The sequence below is a fragment of the Sphaerodactylus townsendi genome, linkage group LG08, assembly GCF_021028975.2.
Source record: "Sphaerodactylus townsendi isolate TG3544 linkage group LG08, MPM_Stown_v2.3, whole genome shotgun sequence".
Taxonomy (NCBI): domain Eukaryota; kingdom Metazoa; phylum Chordata; class Lepidosauria; order Squamata; family Sphaerodactylidae; genus Sphaerodactylus; species Sphaerodactylus townsendi.
Window position 1 is genome coordinate 27,626,199 of NC_059432.1, and position 21,524 is coordinate 27,647,722.

General features: G+C 43.8%; 1 protein-coding gene across 5 annotated transcripts in view; it reads right to left on the reverse strand.

The window, feature by feature from the left end:
- Positions 1 to 9,288: 9,288 nt before the first annotated feature.
- The window catches only part of ADAMTS14 (ADAM metallopeptidase with thrombospondin type 1 motif 14), an 81,262-nt gene continuing 69,026 nt past the window's right edge, over positions 9,289 to 21,524 (reverse strand). For all 5 annotated transcript variants that reach the window (XM_048506462.1, XM_048506461.1, XM_048506460.1 and 2 more), the window contains 6 exons: positions 21,214 to 21,379; positions 19,925 to 20,057; positions 18,823 to 19,030; positions 16,516 to 16,642; positions 15,745 to 15,855; positions 9,289 to 13,564 (listed from right to left, as the gene is read on the reverse strand). In XM_048506462.1, coding sequence (XP_048362419.1) covers positions 12,972 to 13,564; positions 15,745 to 15,855; positions 16,516 to 16,642; positions 18,823 to 19,030; positions 19,925 to 20,057; positions 21,214 to 21,379 — 1,338 coding nt within the window. In that variant the 3' untranslated portion in view covers positions 9,289 to 12,971. The remainder of the gene's footprint in view (positions 13,565 to 15,744; positions 15,856 to 16,515; positions 16,643 to 18,822; positions 19,031 to 19,924; positions 20,058 to 21,213; positions 21,380 to 21,524) is intronic.

A 21,524-nucleotide genomic window follows, 5' to 3' on the forward strand; every position in this document is an offset into this window, starting at 1 on the left:
CCATAACCTCAAGATGGCGAATTCAATTGCAGGGGATGCCTGGGAGAGATATTTCTTTAATCTTTATAAAGACCAGCAGGCCCCAACAAGGCAACATCTTGCCATAACCGATACCCCTTTGTGGCCACCAGTGACACCAGAGGAAGTTAAATCGATGATCTCAAAGCTGCAAGCGGGTAAAGCCCCAGGAAATGACTTCATGCCACCAGAATTACTGAAATCCAATGCAGAATGGTGGGCACCGGTATTGGCCAAACTTTTTTCCCATATTAATAGCACCGGTCATATTCCATCAGACTGGAATGCCGCAATTATCGTTCCCATTTTTTAAAAAGGTTTGTCCACAGAACTGGCTAATTATAGACCAATTAGCCTACTTAATGTCACGAGCAAGCTTTATACTAAATATCTGAGTACAAAACTTTTAGAATGGATGGATAGGGAAAATATATTGGCAGATGAACAGGCGGGCTTCCGCAAAGGCCGGTCGACAATGGACCAGTGCCTAATACTTAACTATTTGATAGAGAAATATGTACATATTAAAAAAGGATCTCTATTTGCAGCCTTCATTGACCTTAGAGCCGCATTTGATAATGTCACACGTAGCCGGCTATGGACAAAACTAATGAAAACTAATATTGATAGGTGTCTCCTCCATCTAATTATCAAGTTACATGAAAATACAACTGTGCAGATAAGGTTTACACATGATGGCAGGCTAACAGCACCCATTCCTACCCAGAAAGGGGTGAGGCAAGGGTGTCTCCTAGCTCCTCGTTTATTTAACATCTATGTTAATACACTTATAACTGCATTTCAAGGGGCAGATACCCACGCACCTTCCCTTACCCCCAATAAAAGAATAGCCATTCTTATGTATGCAGATGATGCAGTGGTATTATCTCTTACAAGGGTGGGACTGAAGAGAGCACTGAGGATTTTTGACCAAAAGTGCACAGAAGAACTGTTAAACATCAATTATACCAAGACTAAGATAGTGCACTTCAACACTAAAATCCTGCAAGAGATCTAAAATGGCAGCTGAAAGGGCAACAGATAGAGCAAAACAAAATGTTTCAAATATCTAGGAGTGGTGTACCAATACAATGGGAAACCCACAGCCCATGTAACAATCAGTTATTCAATCGGCTCAAAAGAAGTTCACAGGCAATCTTGAGGTTTTTTTTCGCTCACAGGGGAACGGATTCATCCCAAGTGCAGTTAGGACTGTTTGGAGGCCAAAGCTCATTAGCCCAATTGACTCCATGCGTGCTCCTGCTGGTAATGATTTCCTAGATTTTGTGCCATTGGAGAGAGTCCTATCGCATTTTTCTCGGAGATGCTCTCTGTTTAATGTACACCGAAATGTACTTGCAGCCAATGTGGTATTAAGGCAAGAAGCTATGATGGCCAAAGTTGAGACCATCTTTTGGAAATTAACCATCAACATACTGGCTCAAAGTGCTTTCCTGTCCCCAGGGATTAATGCCTTCATTATTGGCAGCAAACACCCTACCCTGGATGGCATTTGTGAAAAGATCATATCAAAACTTAGGACAGTGTGGTCTTCTTGATCCAATGCAACTTTTGGAGATTGGAAGCAGCAGAGCAATGGGTATGGTCCACCAAACGTCCTACTGACATAGAGATGCAAACAGATTTTCCCTGGCTACCTGTCTCTATATATAAACCATATCTAAAATCATGGATAGGTATTTCAGCTGCACCTTATCTATCTGTAATAACATCAGCAAGAAGCCGATGGGCTTTTTTTTCTAGGGCTCAGCCGATGCCTTCCCGCCAGCTAATCTGATGGGACGATTCCAAAATATTCCAAGGCACAGGGAGAACCCTGTGTAAAAGTGCGGCTCAGGAAGCTAGACTCAATGTCACATATTCTTACTGCATTGCAAGTTACAGCTGAAGGTGAAAGGAAGCTGTTGATCCAACCCATTGTTAACTCCATCATGTATACCCATTCATGTAGGATAACTCCAGATACGAATTCTGTAAGAATATTATTAGAAGAACGTGTTTCTGCCATTTCACAGAAGGTAGTTAAGTTTTTTATATTGGTACACAACAAGCATCGTCGCAGTCTTCCTTTATTAAAACAAAGAGCCACACTGTGTGATGAAGACTGTAATAATGCCTGAAGCCAATGTTATTTATTAATAGATTTTATAATGGATTTTAATTTATATTATATTTTTGTATAAGTGGAGTGCTATGTATTCACATGTATTCTGATTTTAAACTATTGGCTGGCCAAAAGGCCGTAATAATAAATATCTATATCAGGCAGTGGGGAATCAGGCAATATTCACTCACACCTGTTCAATCAGTAAAGCCTGCTAAGTTAAATGTATTGGGTTGGGTATTTCCTGAAGATTTGGGCTGGAACCTGGAAAGGGCAGGGTGGTCTATAACTCCATAGATGCCACCCTCGCAAGGGTGTCAAACTTGCGGCCCTCCAGATGTTCATGAACTACAGTTCCCATCAGTCCCTCCCAACATGAGCATTGGCTATACTGGCAAGGGCTGATGGGCATTGTAGCTCATGAACATCTGGAGGGCCGCGAGTTTGACACCTGTGCTCCAAAGTATCCATTTTCTTCAGGGCAGCTGATCATTATAATGTGGAGATCTTGGACATCATCAGGTTACATCTGGGGGTTGGCAAGTAAGCGTGCTTTGGGTTGCAGCCTGTGGACTAAACTATACAACCAACTAGTGTACACAACAATAGGAACACATCATAGGGGACGGAAAAATCCTACCATCCCTAACTAGTCCCCTTATATAACCTTATCAAAACTAGGGTTTAAAACCTGGGGGGGGGGGGAGGACTAGGCCATAAACCCTGGTCATAATGCCCATTCCCTTACAGACAGTCAATACCCTCTGAGGTAAATGTTGAGGGTTCTTCTCCTGTTCATGGCAATCCTGGTCTTCAGAGAGATCAATGGTGGAAAAATCAACAGACAGGTGGCTACTGATCTTTATGTACCAAGCATGCCCAACTGCAGTCATCCCAAGTTGCCTGATGGAAAAACTCGGGTGGGGGCTCCTGCCAGTAGACCCCACTTCCGTCCAGTCCAATCCAGGTGGGAACCACGACACCCCTCCTTGAGAGCTCCTGCCACCAGCGCTCCTCTTGTAGCATAGTTCAGGTTATGTAAGATCTCTATCCTGATAGCTGCACTTAGAAGGGAAACAGAAACCACCACCACCCCCCAAAAAAACTTCTGGTGATGTTGTGATTCTTGAGATATAGTAACAGCAACATCATGATTTGCAGGACAAAATTTGAATCCAGTAAAATTTCAGAAGGGAACCATCATGGTATAGTGATTAAGAGCAATGGACTCTAATCTGAAGAACTAGGTTTGATTTTCCACTCCTCCACATGAAGCAAGCTAGGTGACCTTCTCACACTCACACTCACACTCACACACACACACACACACACACAGCAGAGACCAACAAACATTTCCAGGGCGCAAACTTATACATTGCAAAATGTTGTTGGTCTTTTAAGGAGTTGAACACCTCAGACTAGCCTGATCTTGATAGATCTCGGAAGCTAAGTAGGACTGGCGCCGTTGAGTACTTGGATGATCCAGCAGGCTAGTTCTTATGTTCTTATGATGAGAGACCACCAAGAAAATCCAGGGTTGCTATACAGTGGAAGGAATGGAACCCATCTCTCAGTGTCTCTCACTTAGAAAACCCCATGGATCATCATAAATCTGCTGTACCTTGACAGAGAAGGAAGGAAAGAAAGGAATCTAGCTAGCTCCTGGACTTGGATTTTGTTCTGCTACTACAGACTAATGTGGCTCCCCAGCTGAAACTGTCAGCATGATAGCTGATAGTTAAAAGGGTCCTATACAAACTTGGGAAAGCCCTACGCCAGTGAGTAGACTTGTGTCCAGGGACAGCTCTGCCACCCTCGCAGTTACCATGAACAGAACCAAAGACGGCAGGCCTCCCCTGAGCTACAGAATATGCAGAGCTGGCCTGGCATGGGAGGAGGGGGCAGGGCAAGGAACCACTATTAAGGGACAGGCTGGAGGGTGAAAGGAGGAAGCTGAGTCCAGTGCCAGAAGCTCTGACACTTGGGGAGTATCACAAGGCACCGGGGTTGAGCCACAACATTGGAAATTCCCAGGAATGAAGGAGGCGGTTGCTACAAGGAAAGCAAACTAGGCTCAATCTTCCCCCCCCCCCCCCCCAGTAGCATATCATTCTCAATAACAAAAGACTTTTCAACACTGGTGACATCATCCGATATCCTGACATACACCAGAGGACATTGCTGTTTCATTAACCAACTCCTGGTTCCTCTCCCTCCTTTTTTTTATTCAGTCAAGAAGTGCATTTTTCCCACCAAAATTTGGTAGTTAATTTTAAACCAGACAGTGAAAGTTAAACTTTTCATCTTGCCCAATCCAAAGTCAGAAATTAATGGTCAATTCCCCCACCCAGCCTGGGGTCCTGTCCATAAAAAGAACTCCCTGACCCAGAAAATGTTTCCTCAGATCTCTTGTCCAGGTTTCTGCTGGTCAAAACCCTGGTCTCCTTCTGAGAACACCTGCTGCCCTATGAAATTTTCCTCCTTGCTTTGTGAGCTCCTTGTTCTGTTCTGTTGGGTCTTTCGCTGCATCTACCCCAGATGTCCTCTCTTCCTTTTATAAAATGCACAGTCTTGTTGGTAAGTGTGTCTGTGTATGTTGTAAGATTGCTTAGGGAGTCAGTTCTCCAGTGATTAGTGTAGGTTCTTTAAATATTTGTTTTTTAATTTTATTTTGTATACACAATTATTTGCGTGTGTTTACAATTACACTCTCATAATTTTCTTCATAATTTTATTTTGGGTACATCTACTGAGATCAACCCTGGTATACACAGACTACAAGATTTTCTATTACTCCTTTCTGGAACGCATTTAAAACTAATTTCCCCCTCTCCGGGTCACTATCAAGCATCTCTGATTGATAGAGAGATGCTTTGGCAGAGTGTAAAGTAGTTTCTTATACTGCATTCAAGTTGCATGGGAAACTGGTAAAGCCACAGCACGTCTAAAGCCGAGGATAACCTGGGTCTCTTGAAAACACTGATCAGTTGACCCTGCCAAGTCGGGTCCTATTTTCAGCTGCTTCCCACAGTTCTATAGAGTATCTCCACTGCAATCTGTAGCAAGTGAGACGAGGATTTCCATCACAGCTCTTCTAAGGAGCCAGGCAGTTGGGGGCTGGCTTTGTGCATTTTTTTCTATTATGTACCATTCTTATTTCAGCAACTACCCTGTTTCCCTGAATATAAGACATCCCCTGAAAATAAGACGTAGTAGAGGTTTTGCTGACGTGCGAAATATAAGGCATCCCCCCAAAAGTAAGACGTAGCAAAGTTTTTGTTTGGAAGCATGCCCGTCGAACAGAACAGCAGAGCATGCAGCTGTGGAGCGGAAAAATAAGACATCCTCTGAAAATAAGACATAGCGCATCTTTGGGAGCAAAAATTAATACAAGACACTGTCTTATTTTCTGGGAAACACGGTACTCAACCGGGTTATGAGTGACTCACAAAGCTATTTTACTCTACCCTTTCAAAAACATAGCACCCTCAATCATTTAATGCTGGAAGCTTTTCTTCAACAAGGTTAACTCCCTCCCAACAAAGGACAACTGAAAGTCAATGAAGTTAATAAATATTTTTAAAAGCTCCAAATCTCATATATACAAAACACTTATGCATCATCACATCGGACAAGGTTACAGCACAAGCAAGATTTTGCCTGACAGCTCCGCCTAGAAAAGAGGAAATTTCCCTCAACATTCCAAACAGCCACTTCCAGATGAGCGAGAAGTAAAACCAGACCACACTGGCAGGCAGAGGCCTGGCTCACTATATCTGAGCAGAGAGCAAAGCATATTCAGTGAGTCAGTTTCACAGGTTTCCAGGTCAGTGGATGCATTCTTCCTGGCAACTGCAACCTGATAGGTAAATGACCAACACCCCATTCCACCTGTTTGCACAAATAGCTCATATAAGGGACACTTTCTTGCATTGTAACAGTATGATTCACCCACCTTTTTCTTGAAAGGGAAGCGTCGGTGTATCTAATGCAACATTTGGTGGTACCAGTGTCCTTGGACTCCTCATTACAGTTAATTCCCTTAAGTGCTTAGCCTTGTTATGGGCATTGGGGCTTCTAACTAAGCTCCAAAGGTGAAAATCAACACTATGGAACGCTCCTGGAAATAATGGTTAAGATGACAAATTGGCAAATCCCATCCCAGCTACTATACAGGTGCTTATGTGGTATAGGTGCAAGAAGCTGTTAAGTGTTGTTTTACACTTAAGTGTGTAAAGTGGAGTAAGGATCAGAGTATTTCTAGTTCAGGAGCAAACCTCCTTTAAAATGAAAATAATCTATTTAGACTTAACTTTCTGTCACAGCAGCTGCTGAAGGAGCAAAGAAACATGTTATTTTTCTCTCTGTGAGAGACTTCCTAAACTAATTGTTGTTGTCATAATTAGAAGAGTATAGATTTATACCCCTCCCCCCACTTTCTCTCCTGTAAGGAGACTCAAAGGGGTTTACAATCTTCTCCCCCCCCCCCCATAGCAAACACTTTGAGGTGGGTGGGACTGAGAGAGCTGCGAAGGGCTGTTACTGGCCCAAGGTCACCCAGCTGGCGTGTTGGAGTGCCCAGGCTAACTTAGTTCCCCAGATAAGCCTCCACAGCTCAAGTGGCAGAGCGGGGAATCAAACCCAGTCCTCCAGATTAGAGTGCATCTCTGCTTAACCACTATGCCATTGCTGCCAAAATGCAAACTTGTTCACTTTCTATAATGCAATTATAGAAAGTGAATGCAATTTCCTCTCTTTCTGGGAGCCACTGCAGCAATATACTTTCCCCCTTACTAAAAAAACAACAACCCTGAAAGTTGAGAAGAGAACCTTGTACAGATTGTTACAACAGTATAGTGCTACAATATTCTGGTGCTAATTTTTTAAAAACTTCTGCTGGGGTTTGGAGAGAGAAAATGGTTGATGGGTGGGGGGGATGTCAAGAGAAATGGTTGCCATATGCATGGGAAAATCCACCCTTTACTGTGATCTTTACTGTGATCAGAGCAAAGCAGGTTTGAGAAGAACTGGAGAAAAGTCAGGAAAACCACAAGAGGTGCACTAATGCACCACAATACTGTGGAGAAGCAGGACAACAGCATTAAATCCAGAGCAGATAACCTGTGTGGAAATGGCCACGTTTACAAATAAGTTTTAAGGAGCTGGGTTTTTTGCCTGATTTTTACCTTTATACGATGATGTCCTGGAGCTACTGCAGCCACTCACAGCAGAGAGCAAGATAGTAGCACCATAGGAACGACGCCATTTCTGGCAGTGAATGCTCCATTGCAAGTAAACCTAGAACTCAGAATGACTAAAAGATGGTCAACCAAGGTAAACTAAGGAAACGCCAGAGGATGGAGATGGTGCCGAATCAACAGCTGAGAGTAAGAACTCCGCTCAGATGATAGATCTCTATTCCAAGATATACACTTCAAGAGTGTCTTAATCTTGTTTACCCCTCAAGTAAACTAATGCTTTTTAAAAAGTCGCTCCTTACCATTATGTTCTACATAATAAACAATCCAAGATAGTTCTGTGTTCCCTGTAAGAGCTATCACAATATCACTACCACCAGGTAAGACCACCGTTCATTTATTTGTCAGTCTTCCATCTGGCTTTTGGCCACTCTTCAACAGCCAAAATTGGCTCCAGTGCTGCTGCGTGGAAACGCTTTAAGCCCTTTTCAAATGTTTTAAGTTGGGGGCGGGGCGGGGAGAATGTGCACAAGGGAAAAAGGAATCACAAATGCAAGTCCTGCCCTGGGCCTCTGCATGCTCATTGGAGTGCACAAATAGAACTGAAGTGCATAAGTAGTCCTGGGTTCTTTCCACAGGTATGTTCTACGTACATATTTCAATGGATAGAGATAAAGACATGATTGTTACAGCCTTCCTTCCCCTTTTGCAGGTCTCCCTCCACTCAGCTATAAAGAGTCCTGTCTGCTACACAGACTGGCAGTCATAGGGGTTGGGATTCTGGGGCAGTTTACTCAACAAAATGGACAGTTGTGGGTGTATTCTTTGCCTTCATTTTTTTCACCTGCATCCACACTGGCATTATACACAGATCATGCAACTATATAAATCTAAATTGCTACAGGCATTGATAATATATATAGCATACACATCCATCCATCTCAAATCAGGGGTTAAAGCTGCCTGTGGAACAAGCAGGTGGAAGACCTCTTTAACCTCCAACGTACCAGAAAGGCCAGGACGCTGACTGGGAGACACAACTGGCACTTCGTGGAGCATGAAAACTAAACCATTATTTCACCCCTGGGTCCAGTCAGATGGGAGAACCAGAATTCTGTAGGCCAAGAAAAGGCTTGAAGCGAAGGCAGTGTTCTTAAGTGTCTTATAGCTGAAGTACACTTCTCTTCTGATTTCTGAGGTACATATTTCACTCATTTTCATATTTTAAACCACAGAAGAGAGTAGGTAATATACATAGTAGACTGTAACGCCCATGTTCCTGCATACACAGCCTCTTGGGAGGTTGGTGTGGCAGGTTACCCAGAAACAAACTGTCTGATGGGGCAGAACAGGCCCTTCACCCAGCAGCAAGGCTCAGCCAGATGGAACAGGTTGGGACCAAGGGCAGTCTTTGCAGTCAGCCCAGGGAAGCTCAAAGGGTGTGATGGCAGTGAGTAAGCCAGGGTGGAAGAACAAAGGCTCTCTGGGTGTTTTGAGGCAGGGCAGGGAACAGAGGAGAAGAGGACGCAGCTCAATTCAAGGTGTGAAGCTGGGAAGAGGAAATGGGAGGAGGTTGCTGGTAGGAGAAAAAAGCAGAAGAGGCAATTTGCAGTGTCGTGGATCTTCTCCTATGTAACACAGTGTGACCCTAAGGTTGATGAAGTGAACCACAACTTTAGGGGTCTATTGATAAAAGTAACTGGCATGAGGAAACTGTGACTGGGCTTGTAATCTCAAGACCTCAGGAACTCCAGGTATGATGTTCCCCTGCCTCCAGAGGTTGTACACTGGGTCATTTCCCCATATTTATGTATTGGGAGTGGCTAAATGGTTCAATCACACTCAGGGCAAAAACATGGCAATTACCTACAATCCGCAGAGTTTGATTGGGAAAAGGCAGGTGCAGGACAGTACATCATGCAGAGACACAACAGAGATGCAACATAATTCCTCAAGAACCTTTGTTTACTTTCCCTGTGGCAGGTTAAGGGTCTCCGTCGTGGCATACTAACGTGCCCCACCACAGAGTTGGGATTGGCTGGACTACAGACATGAGCCTTACTGGCTTTATCAGAGCATGCAGCAACAAAACATTTGAAGTGTTATACAGTCTAGCAAGTCCTTACTGGCTTATTCAGGTGATTTTTAGCAGCTAGATAGTATTCAACATCTACAGTGCAATGCGCTCACTGATTTCCTGATGTGGAGGGGCAACAGCATCTTGACAAATTTTTCATAAGTTTGTACTGGGACAGAGTGGACAGAAGGGTCATTGCCTATCTGCTGTTAGGTGAGCTGCTCAAATCATAGACAGGGGAAGAGCAGACTGGCCCCAGGGAAGAAGAAAACAAGGACCTCAGGTGGCAGCAGGGCAAAGGGAGCAGTGGAATATAGGAAGGGAACACTGGGTGTTGGTCCAGAGAAATTAGAGGGCAATAGAGGGCGAGGGAAAGAACATTGGGAGACAAAGTGGGCACTGAAGAAGCTAAACATGTCCAGGAAGGCTGAAACCCCCACATTTATAACCAACTTTTCAGCTCTTGGCATATGTGTAGGATTTCTGCACTCTCGATCCCTTATCCGTCTCCTCAATTTTGTACAACGAATTCCTGTTTTTACACTGCAAAGACCATTTCTGTAACCCTGTTGACAAGTTACAGTGAACACACATACAATCAATGTACAGTGTACGCTTGTTTTTTCTTTACATGTCTGTTGGGTGATTCTCGTGTTACACTGAACACATGTACAACTAAACATGTTATTCAAACCCCACATTTATTCAGTTACTAGTCCGCAGTTTCACTTGTAAAGTGAACACACATTGGCTCTTCTACAAAACAGATCACGCGCATACGTGCAGGACATATGTGCATTCACTGTAACATATAACAGAGCCTGTATAACCTACGATAGCAGATAATGTGGAGAGAATAATTTACATTTCCTAAACATTAAATGATGCATTTTAAAATATGTGCCTCTCTTTTTCGGAGAGCAGACATGCCACCTTTCCAGAGATTTGCCCTGTATCTGAGTTTAGAAAAAGAGTGACACTCATCAGAATTCCTGCCACCATTTGTTTTCCAGGTCTTACAATGGTGATTTCCACATGGGGTCAGGCAACACAGTAGAGCACCAACAGGGCTTCCACATGACAAACTTCCCCATAGTTTCTCTGCCCCATAGCTTCCCCTTTACCAGCAGTCATTTTCCCCTCCCCCAGACAACCAGGGCCTTTTCAGGGTTTCAAAAATAGCAATTGAATACTGTTATATAAACATAACATTATAAGTAACAAGTTCTCTGAATTCCCAGCTTTCATTTTTTTTAAAGGAAATCTCTAGCCCCTTCAGTTGTGGAAATATGTCTTTCTCCTTATATTTCTGCAACAAGATATTCTAGAGACAAACTTTTTAAAAAAATGAAACCTGGACATTTTGAGAATCTACTACACCTATTGCATTTGGTCATTGACTGTTACATCTTTATTACACATACTGTTACAGCATTATATCAATTTAATGGTATTCAGTTGCCAATTAGAAAACAAAAAAAGCTCCCTAGGAGCTGGTGGAGGAAATCACTGCTGTGGAGAAAAATCACAGGGAGGGATGCAGGAAAACCTGAACTTTTCCACCCACATAATAACCATCAAGACTTTGCTGCCCTCTCTCCCAACATTTGGCAAAGACTGAGGAAAAGCCAGTGAAACTTCAGGAGGTTCATGAATGTGCCACAACTCTATGGTGAAGCAGGGAAAACCCTGTTTCATACCAGCATCAAAAACAGGGCTAATAATAACCTGTGTGGAAACAGCCAATGTCCACATTAGGACCTTTGTCCTGTTGAAGCTATGTAAGAAGTATTTATCTCTAGTTCTTTTTAAAAGTGTGCAGATGCGCTGCGGGGTAAGATTCGTGTGGTCCAATGGGCATTGCACAATGCTGTCCTGATCCCTGAGACTACACCTGTGGTGATGCTTAAAAGCGTCTGAGAAAGGATAGATAAAGCCCTTCGGATGTCATTTGGTGTAAACGTACTTAAAGGAAAATGGAGACCCTTAAGTGTGTGGGCAGGGATTAACATTAACATTAAATTGGTCTGGTAGCTTGCCTCTGGCTCCTGGCTAAAAAATTATGTTGACATCTACAGTAGTAGGACAAACACTATCCAGGAGTTCCATAGAAGCCATTTTTACTATCTTACCATTTTCCAGCTTTTTGCTGCCACCACTGCTCAGCACAATGTGGTTTATATCTTCAGATACTGCCAAAGCTATTTACAGCAGCATGTATCGTTCGTGGATAAATATCATTTCAGAGCTGTTTGAGAAGGTAACTGTACTATTTTCCTTATTTACCATCCCAATGCTGGCCATATTTCACTGAGGCCAGGGCCACTGCCCATCTCAGCAGAGTCCAAAATAGCACCTCAAAAATGCAAGAGAATACCTTCAAACGCTAACTAGAAAGTGAAATGAAGAGGCGCGTTAGAGGCGAAAGGTACCCAACCATATTCTTCACAGGAGTATCGTTCCTTAAACAGGGAGGTATTTGACAGCGTTTTGTTTCTGCATTCAGTTCCCGCCCCCCACACACACGTTTTTTCACTTACAGTCATTTCAGGGATGAATGCTATTAACCAGGCAGAAAATGGGGGCAAACAATGAATGATTCCCACCGCGTCAGTTTCTCTATGGCCAATGTCAGAGAAAAGATGCTGGAGTAGCTGGATACTTGGCCTGATTCTGCAAAGCTCTGTCTTTCACCATATAGTCTCCCTGTATGTGACTGGCAAGCATCACTGCCATGCTATACAGAGGCCCTCCTGTCCCAAAATGAGAGTGCTGGTTTTAAAGAAACCAATACTTGTAATTAATACACCGTTCAAGAGACACTCAATGTGAGCTGTGAAATTAGACATCGCCTTTCCCAAGAGTCTCAACACAGCACCTCAGCAACCTGTGGACAATGGAGAACTGGTTCAGAGGGCTGCCAGGCCAAACAATCCCTCCTTGCCCTCCAAGTTATGTTTCCTTCGCTCTCCCTCCATGACAAACATCAGTTCTCAGGGCCTCCTGCCACCAAGACATGCCAGGCTTCAAGTCCACCATAAGAAGGACTAGAATAGTGACATGTGCAGCACCATTTCAGAGCCCACCATGCTCCTAGTGGCTGGAATCATAGCAGGAATGAACAGGACCTCTTGGCATTTTGAAAACCTTATTGCTTGAAAATCTGTTTGTAGCACCCTTGAAAAAAAAAGTCTGGCTGATTCAAGCCTTGTTCTGAACTTGGGCTATATAAGTTCTGTGCATTTAATAGCTCACGGTGGTTTGTTTGCAAAGGAATGGCTGCTACAGTCTTTTTTCCCCCCACGTGTCTCTTCCTTTGAAATTCTTTTCTTTTTTTAAATAAAAGCATTTTAAAAGTGCCACAGACAATAAGATAAAATAAAATTTAAAAAAGAAAAAAAATCGCAGGCTGGTGTTATGAAATTAACATGACTGTAGTTTGAAATTGCTATTCCTTCCGTTTTGGAAAGGGGCCCAGAAATGTGGTGGCTTCGCCCCATGTAAACTGTGAGGAAACAGAGCATGATAAGATTCCTGAAAAAGAAACTCCCTCTCATGTCCCTATAGGGGAGGATGTCCTTAGGTTGCTAGCTGACTGTTTAGACTCAGTGATGCCCTTCCTTCGTCCTGCTGCATCTTGAGGGAGAAGGAGAAATTTGCTTTGTCTTTGTGATGTAGATAAGAGTCGGGAAGCCAAGCTGCCCTGGAGGTCTCTAGGAGGACTCCGCCCTGCCATCGTTTGTCGAGTAGGAGGTAGAAGTCTTGATGTCTCATCTTTCGAAGAACTGTTGCTGGAACTTCCCTGAGACTGTGAAGCAGTCTTAGCCTGACAGGAACCAAGGGCAGATGAGGAAGCTAGGGGGACACGGGCTGCCTCTGTCTCTTTGGAAACTGTGCCTTTTATCCTCTGCAGATGGCTTGCAACGGTGGGGTGGAAAGGCATTTGGGGGAGAGGGCTGGGAAGCACAACAGCCCCCTGTGTTCCAGCCTCCAGAGCACCTTGGTTGATGCTGGGTGGCTGACTGGTGGCAGAGACCTTTTTGCTACAGGATTCACAGCAGAGCTTGTTGTAGCCAGGGATGGAGCAGTAGCGAGCCAAGACCTCCATCTGGCAGAATATGGACTTGTCTCCAAGGCAAGGCTCCTCTGAAAACAAGAAAAGTTACAAAGAGAAGTTTTGTAAGTAGAGCGAGGATATTCATCTATCAGATCGGCAAACTGCCACCACATCCATTGTGACATCAAAGTGAAGCACACAGATGGCTTGTAAATGCTGACACTGTGTTGCTGTGAAAACAAATCCCCAGGTTACACACCACATAAACACAACTAGGTTCAGTTCCTACACTGCTCTGAGCACTGCTGCAGGATGGTGACATATACTTTAAATATTACATACATAGTAGCAATAGTTACCAGCAGGGAGAGAAATACAAAGTGATAGAGAACAAAGCCATAGTCAACAGGACCTCAAGCCCTGCAGAATAGCCATCAATTGAAGCCAGCCATATGTGTAGCAATCCCTCTGAGGCAAGTGGTCCAGGGCACCAGAGATACAGGGGGTACGGATGAGGTGACTTTCCTCCATATCCACACGATGGCTTTGTAGAGCAGTTTCACTCGGGACCCGGAAGTGTGGGGCTTTGCATCAATCTTCAAGTGCTCTCCCTGGGCTCTGGCACTTCCTGCATTACAAGTTAAGAGCTGCAAGGCCTGTGTCTTGTTTGTAACAAAACAGCAGCTCATCTGAGACACAGGCAATGAGGATTCAAAATGATAGCATGGGCAGAGACAACCACTGCATTCGTCACAGTTTACAGGAGACAAGGCGCATGACAACATGTGCCAAGTTACATTAGACTTATGGGTATGTTTGCAACTGCGACATGTTGGCATAGGAGCTAAGAAGGGAAGACAAAGAGAGGAATGTAGAAGTTAGGGAGAAACAAGGATGAAGACTGATTAAAAGACAGGCAGGCAAGCAAACCACTTACGCACTATACAGAGACAGCCCTTGGATACCACAGTAGCTAAAGTCAGCTGCAGATAAGTTAAAAAACACTAGATGGCACCTGAATACTCATCAGTGCTCCATGTGCAAGCAATGCTTTCTAAGCTCTTGCATGGATATTGAGCACAAAGTAGTCCTAAACTGAGACTGCAACAGGATAGCTGAAGACTTCCATCTTATTCAATTATTGTAAGATGAGGGAGGATTTCCTGCCTCCCTATGCTACACAAACCCGCCTCTCCACAGGATGACTTATTTACTGAATTACAAGCACTCACGTCATAAGAGTATGTTGGCTACAGTCATTAGCAATCACAGGAGCAAAATTCTGATTCTGGCTTATCAAGGTGCAAAAAGTTATTTCTTCTATTTCATTTCTATTTACCGCAGGCTGGGAAAATATGTGATTCATCAAGCCAGATGCAGCTCCCCAGAATCTATATACACTTTCTGCTTTTGCAGTTTCAGGCAGGAAAGCAACAGAAAGGGGTTGCCCAGAGCCAGTGTGATATACTGACTGCAAAGCCAGACAAGAATCTGTCAGATTTAAGTTCAAATCCTGACACTGGCATGGAAGCTTGCTAGGTGACGTTGGGCGAGTCGCTCACTCTCAGGGCTGTTGTGAGGATGATGTGGGGAGGGGAGCAACATGTATGCCACCCTGAACTCCTTGAAGGAAGGGGAACATTGAGGTGTACTAGACAGATAAGTAGGAGATAAGTGTAGCAGATCACATTACATGCATGGCTGGTGAGCTGCATTCAGTGTGGAGTATTGCATTTGAAAAGGGATGGATATATTGAGCTGTGGAGGCTTATCTGGGGAATTCAGATTAGGCTGTACACTCCCACACATGCCAGCTGGGTGACCTTGGGCTAGTCACAGCTTTTCGGAGCTCTCTCAGCCCCACCCACCTCACAGGGTGTTTGTTGTGAAGGGAGATGGGAAAGGAGGTTGTAAGCCCCTTTGAGTCTCCTACAGGAGAGAAAGGGGGGATATAAATCCAAACTCTCCTTCTTCTTCTTCTTCTTCTTCTATATATTGATTTCCATTCACTGAACTTCGACTGCAGCATTAATATGACATGGCAGAAGAAGGGCCTAACCAAGATGGCGGCTTTCCATGCTTACAACCAGCAGGCCAATCAGTGTTTCTTTCCCTGAGAGACTATGCAGACAATGCAGGAAGTTAGCAGCATGGAAGCACAAACTATCAAAGCCCCAACAATGATTCTGCTAAATGGCCAGCAGACTATTTCTGAGGGAGAAACAGATGATTATTCCCATGCAAAATTCAGAAGAAGAACTGCACTTACTTGATGATATCTTCATAACTGGGTTTTTAGCACTCTCCTGTGGCACCCATGGGACTTTAGGAGTCACAGTATCACTGACATCAGCATTTGTTGTAGTACTTGACAGCTTTCCTGGAGGTATAAAAGTAAGCCAAAGTGTCTGGGTCACAATGCTGAGTTAAATAATTTATGGTCACATGGGTCTTCTGTAGACTATTCTTGTAACACTCCTCAATCTTTGGTGAGGGTTTAGCATGGCAAAGCACAGACCTCAATGCATTTTAACTCATACATCTGCCATCCAAAATTCTGATGGCCAAAAATAGCATCAAATCCCAGACATATTCAGAAAAAAAATACTCCAACCAGTAACATCTAGTCCCAGGAATACTAAAGGAATGTGTAATATTTCAGGTGCTGGAAGCCAGGAAAAAAATGAGGAATAAAATGTCCTCTGGCTTATGATTTACATGCCCAGCTTTAAACTAAAGCTAGCATGGCCTACAGTAGTTAATCCCTACAATTTTCATGTGGGGCAACTCTACTTTTCCCTCTAACCTGTTGCCTGGTACATTGGCCAGTCCTGAACACTTGCTTCTCTTGGTGGCAATAGGTTCTGGCTGCCACAGTTCCTTAGGAATAATATGCATGTGTGCTGTCCAAAGTGCAAACAAACCTATTTGCTATGCGTTAACAAGCATTATGATCCTCAAGCACACTTTTCAAAAAATGCCTCAGTCATTTTATGCCCATTGCACATGGGCATTCATAGTTGCACAATTCCAGTCTCACCTGGGCATGCTGGCGTTCTGCAAACTTGGATGGTCTCTGGCTTCTCACCTTCACACTGGCCAATGCTGTCACCAGACTTGCAGACCACCTGGCGCTGCTGGATGCCTTCTCCACAACTGACAGAACACTAGCACAGAGGAAAAACACACATACATTACCTCAGGGGCAACAGTAACCCTGGTGTAATGGTTAAAGTGCCAGACTAGGATCTGGGAAGTTCAGGTTCAAATTCCCACTCTGTCATGGAAACTTGCTGGGGGTGACCTTGGGCTAGTCACAAACTCTCAGTCTCGACTGGCAAGTATTTCTATAGAACATCTCCAAGAATTACCAGGGTCATGACACAGAGGCAGAGGCAATGGCAAACAACCTCTGAAGGGCATCGTAAGTCAGCTGTGACTTGACAGCAAAACTTCCCCTCATCTCAACAGCAAAGGTTGTTGTCTCCCATAGTTGATGCTGCTTTCCCAACTTAACGGGGAAGATGCAAGTCCTATTGTGATTCAGCCAATCTGGCCGCCTGGATCGATGCCACAGTAACATCAAGACTAGACTACTCTAATGCTATCTACATAGGTCTCCCCTCCAAATCAATTTGGATACTCCGGTTGAAGCAGAATGCTGCAGTTCAGTTTTATCAGGAATGAAGCAGAGGAAGCTTGTTACACCAATTCTGTAGTCACTCCGTTAACTGCCCAAAGATGACATCCTGACCTCAGTATATAAAGTATGGGGTATCAAATACAAAGTGCTTTATGGTCTTAGACCTTCATATTTGCAACACTGCCTCTATACCTGTGTCCCACCACATCAACGTTGCTCAGGGCCTCCTGCAGATACCAGCAAAGGCAATATCCACAAAGCGCCCATATGGATGCTTTCCCTATAGCAGCCCCCATCCTGTGGAACGACTTGCCAGAGGAGATCAGGAACACTCCCACACTGCTGGCATTTCACAAACTGTGAAGAACAGAATTGTTCAGGGGGCATTTTTAGAAAGGAAACAGGGCTGCCTCTTCAAAGTTCAGGACTTTGCAGTGTGTATCTGCTGAGGCAACACCACGTTCTACATCATTTAACATGACATACTCATTATTTATGCTTCGTTCAGATAGTAGTTCCATTTCAAAATAACCTTCTGTCAAAGGATGGGAGCTCACACTGCCCCGCCCCACCCCGTAATTCCTAGTGCTATTACTTTGCTTATTAAATGTTATCATACTGATTCTGTTTACACTGTGTAATCTGCCTTGAGTCTTACTGGGAAAGGATTCTGAATAATGTCAATGAAACAAATTTCTCTGATCTTTTAGTTAGATGAATTTCAAATTTCTGTGCAACTGTAAGCCCCAGATGGGTACTTTAAAAAAAAATCACACCATGAACTTCAGATGTTAAGGATTCTAACAATATTATCTGAGGAACAACAAAGTACCTGAAATACTTGAAGGATTCTTGAAGGAATCAGAAGCATGTTATGGGCAAATAAATCGTGGAACAATGCTGTAGCCTATTACAAGCACATCCCTCTAACATCTCTGGTCACAGATTTCTTACAATACCAGCAAGTGTTCTGGTATAAAGCTAACTAGATAGTCTTGGTCAGTCACTCTCTCTCAGCCTAACCTAGATCACACTGTTGCTGTAAGAGTGAAACAGACAAGAACATCATGTCTAATACCCATAAACAAACAGCGTTGTTCCATGGTTTATTTGCACACAACATGCTTTTGATTCCTTCAAGATAACAATTGTAACAAATGCCATAAACTAAGCTGGGGCTTTCCCCAACAGCAAAAAAATTCAACAGGCTCTGTGGTGCTCAGAGCCGGTGACTTAGGCCTAATTTAGTGCCTTAGTACCGTATGTTTAGTGCCTTAGTACTTCAGTATGTTTGAGGCATTCAGAAACAATAATGCTCAAAAAGAAGGGCAGAGCCTCAGGGTTATAATGGGACATTAAAGGTGCAGGCAATAAACAAGGGGGGTTGGCAGGAGCAGAGAAGGAGACCTAGTAGGCTAAAGCAACATTCAGAAAGCTGACTGTTAGGAATCAGGCACCGGACTTCCCTGGGAGCTCAATACGGGGAGTCCCAGAAAGAAGCACCTTCACAAAGAGGCTGTGAGCAGGAAGCAAAGATGACATCTGACTGTCTTTTCACAAGGCCTGCTGTAACAAGGGAACAGAGTTGCCAGACCTAGAAGCTCCACAATGTGGTACAGAAGTAAGAAGGGGATGGAGATGTTAGTATATTGCTTAGTGGACCAAAAGTCTCAAGGCAAGCCACCCTTGGCAGCACCTTCTTACCTGAGACCAGGCCCCTGTTCTCCACTGGGCAGGACATGGGATGCGACTGCAGGGCCGACGGGTGTCCGGTTTGTCTCCTGGGCAATACTTTGTGTGCACGGTCCGATTTGTGCCATTCTGGAGGTGCTGGATGCACTGAACCACTCTGATCTGGACTCCCAACTTGCCACAGGACTTGCTGCAGGCTCCCCATTCCTCTGCACCCCAGCTGCAGAGAGAATCACAGTCCCCTTGAACTGTAGCCCAGCCTCGAGGAAAGACTTATCTGCCTGGTTCTTATCTATGCCTCCGCTGGTAGTGTTTCAGATTGCAGACGGGGACTCACAATAAAATCAGAATAATAAAATGTTGCAATAAAAACATTATAAACTTAAACCCCACACCCACTCCTCCACCCTCCATATAAATGCTCCTCCATACAAAAAATAAACAAATCCTGGTATGTAGAAAACTATGTATCAGGGGAAATTATTTTAGTCTAGCCTTCTCCTGTCATGCCAATTCTCTGTGAGCAAAGATTTATTCATTTGGAATAGGTAAGCAGGTGAACGTGTGTCCCTCTTAGATCGCAGTCCACAATAATACCTCGGTGAGAATTAGGCCATCATGGTTGCAAACCTGGTAGGGGCTGTGATTTCAAAGTACAAGGCCAAGCTTCAAGATTCTAGCTGGCCTCTACCAAAAATTAAATGCTGTACCAGACAGATGTTTTCTCTGAGTCCTGCAGCACACTCCTCACTGAATACACTGTCAAAGTTAGTAGGCAACAGGACTGACTTACAAACAGATCTCACTCTGAACATCATGGAATAAGCGTCAGCAACAATATAAGGGCCTATTTATATGAACACGTTTAATACATTAGTAGCTACATGATGAATTTCTCCCTTGATTTTACCCCTTCCCCCCCAGTTTTTCAAGAAAGACTTTGTCACAAGGGGTCATTTCAGAAGACTGCTGCGTCATGAGAATATTGATGGAAAGGCCGTGGCTCCTCCACGTCAAAAATGATTGTGCGGATGGGGCCCCAGGCTTGTTACATGGTACAATTTAACTTGGGAAGAGCTGAAGGATGACATAATGGGAAGAGAGGAGAACTCACAGGGGTTGAGAGCATTCTTGCATGTTACATCGCCTGCGGATTGGCTTTGGTTTCTTGCCATTATCGCAGAAGTTCCGATGCACCATCCGGTTGTCACTCTTTCTCCGGCAGCCATACTTGGTGTACTGGATTCCTGCAAAACACAGGAGCAACAATAAAACAAGGTAAACAGTATGTTTAAAACTGGGGAAGGACAAGAAAAATAACTTGAGGATCATTCTCTCTCAGCACGCAGCAAGCAAGATTGACTAGATCAGAATCTGTAATCCCATGTGACCAGCAGGGTCACTATTATCCATGGATTTTCCTGCGGTGCACAGTACTTAATCAAAAGGTATCATGGGGAAAGGAAGAGTATGTGTGTTTTAAGTGAATAATTCAATTTCCAGGGGAAAAAAGACTTCAAGCTATAATCAGGGCTGTTACCTGGAATATATTATCAACTGCACCAGCTGTCCCCAGAAAATAAACCCAGAAATGTAATTGCTTATAGCTACATCCTGACAATGTCAGGTACAGTGGTTAGAGTTTTACACTAGGATTTGGGAAACAAAGGTTCAAATCCCCACTCTGCCATGGAAGCTTGTTGGGTGACCTTGGACCAATCACAAACTTTCAGCCTAACCTATTCACAGGGTTGCTGTGTGGATAAAATGAGAAGAGGAGAACCATGTGAGCTACTTTGGGCCCCCACTGTGGAGAAAGGCAGAGTAAATCAATGAAATAAAGGTAGAAGAATCCAGAGCCAACAAATTCTAACTTGACTTTTCAAAAACCCACTTTGTCCATTTAAATGCTCTGATTCACTCAATAATTACGATTTCACAAACTTCCAAATGGATACTGTATGGAACTGTACCTCAAGATACATAAATAGAAGTCTAAGATCCTGTCTGTTGGGAAATAGGTTCAGAACAGATAACATGAAATATTTATTTACTCAGTGAATAATTAAACAATGAAAATCACTGCCAAAGGAAGAACCCATTGTCAGGAGCACTGATAGTTCTGAAAGGAGATCAGGCAGGTTCATGCTGGAGGGGTTAATCAATGCTTACTATATAATCATGGAGACTAAAGGGAATCTCCATATTCAGAGAAGCAAATCTCAGAAAACAAGCACTGGGAAACAGCATCAAAGAAGGTCTTGGTCTCTGTGCCTGTTTGCAGACATTCCAGGGCAACTGGTTGGCTGCTGTGTGAAACAGTATGCTGGACTTGACGAACCGTCAATCTGACCAATCAGGGCTCTTATGTTCTTATAGCAGGAAAGGAAGGAAAGAAAATACCTCCACCACAAGCTTTGGAGCACTGAGACCAGCTCTTCAGAGCCCACTCATAGGTATCCATTTCTTCCAGGAGGACATTGTTGTTGCCAATGACAGGAAGGAGATCTTCATGTATGATGTACTTATACATGAGGCTGCTTTTAGAATCATCTTCTTGTGGGACAACCTAGAAGCAGAGGGAAAAGGAAGACATTGCAGGGCGAAAGTTGTATCCTCTTCACGCAAATGAGCACTAATGCACACACCAAAGCAGAGACCTGCCATGTCTAGTGATCCAGGCACAGGCACAGGAGCAAGTTTAAAGAGCAAAG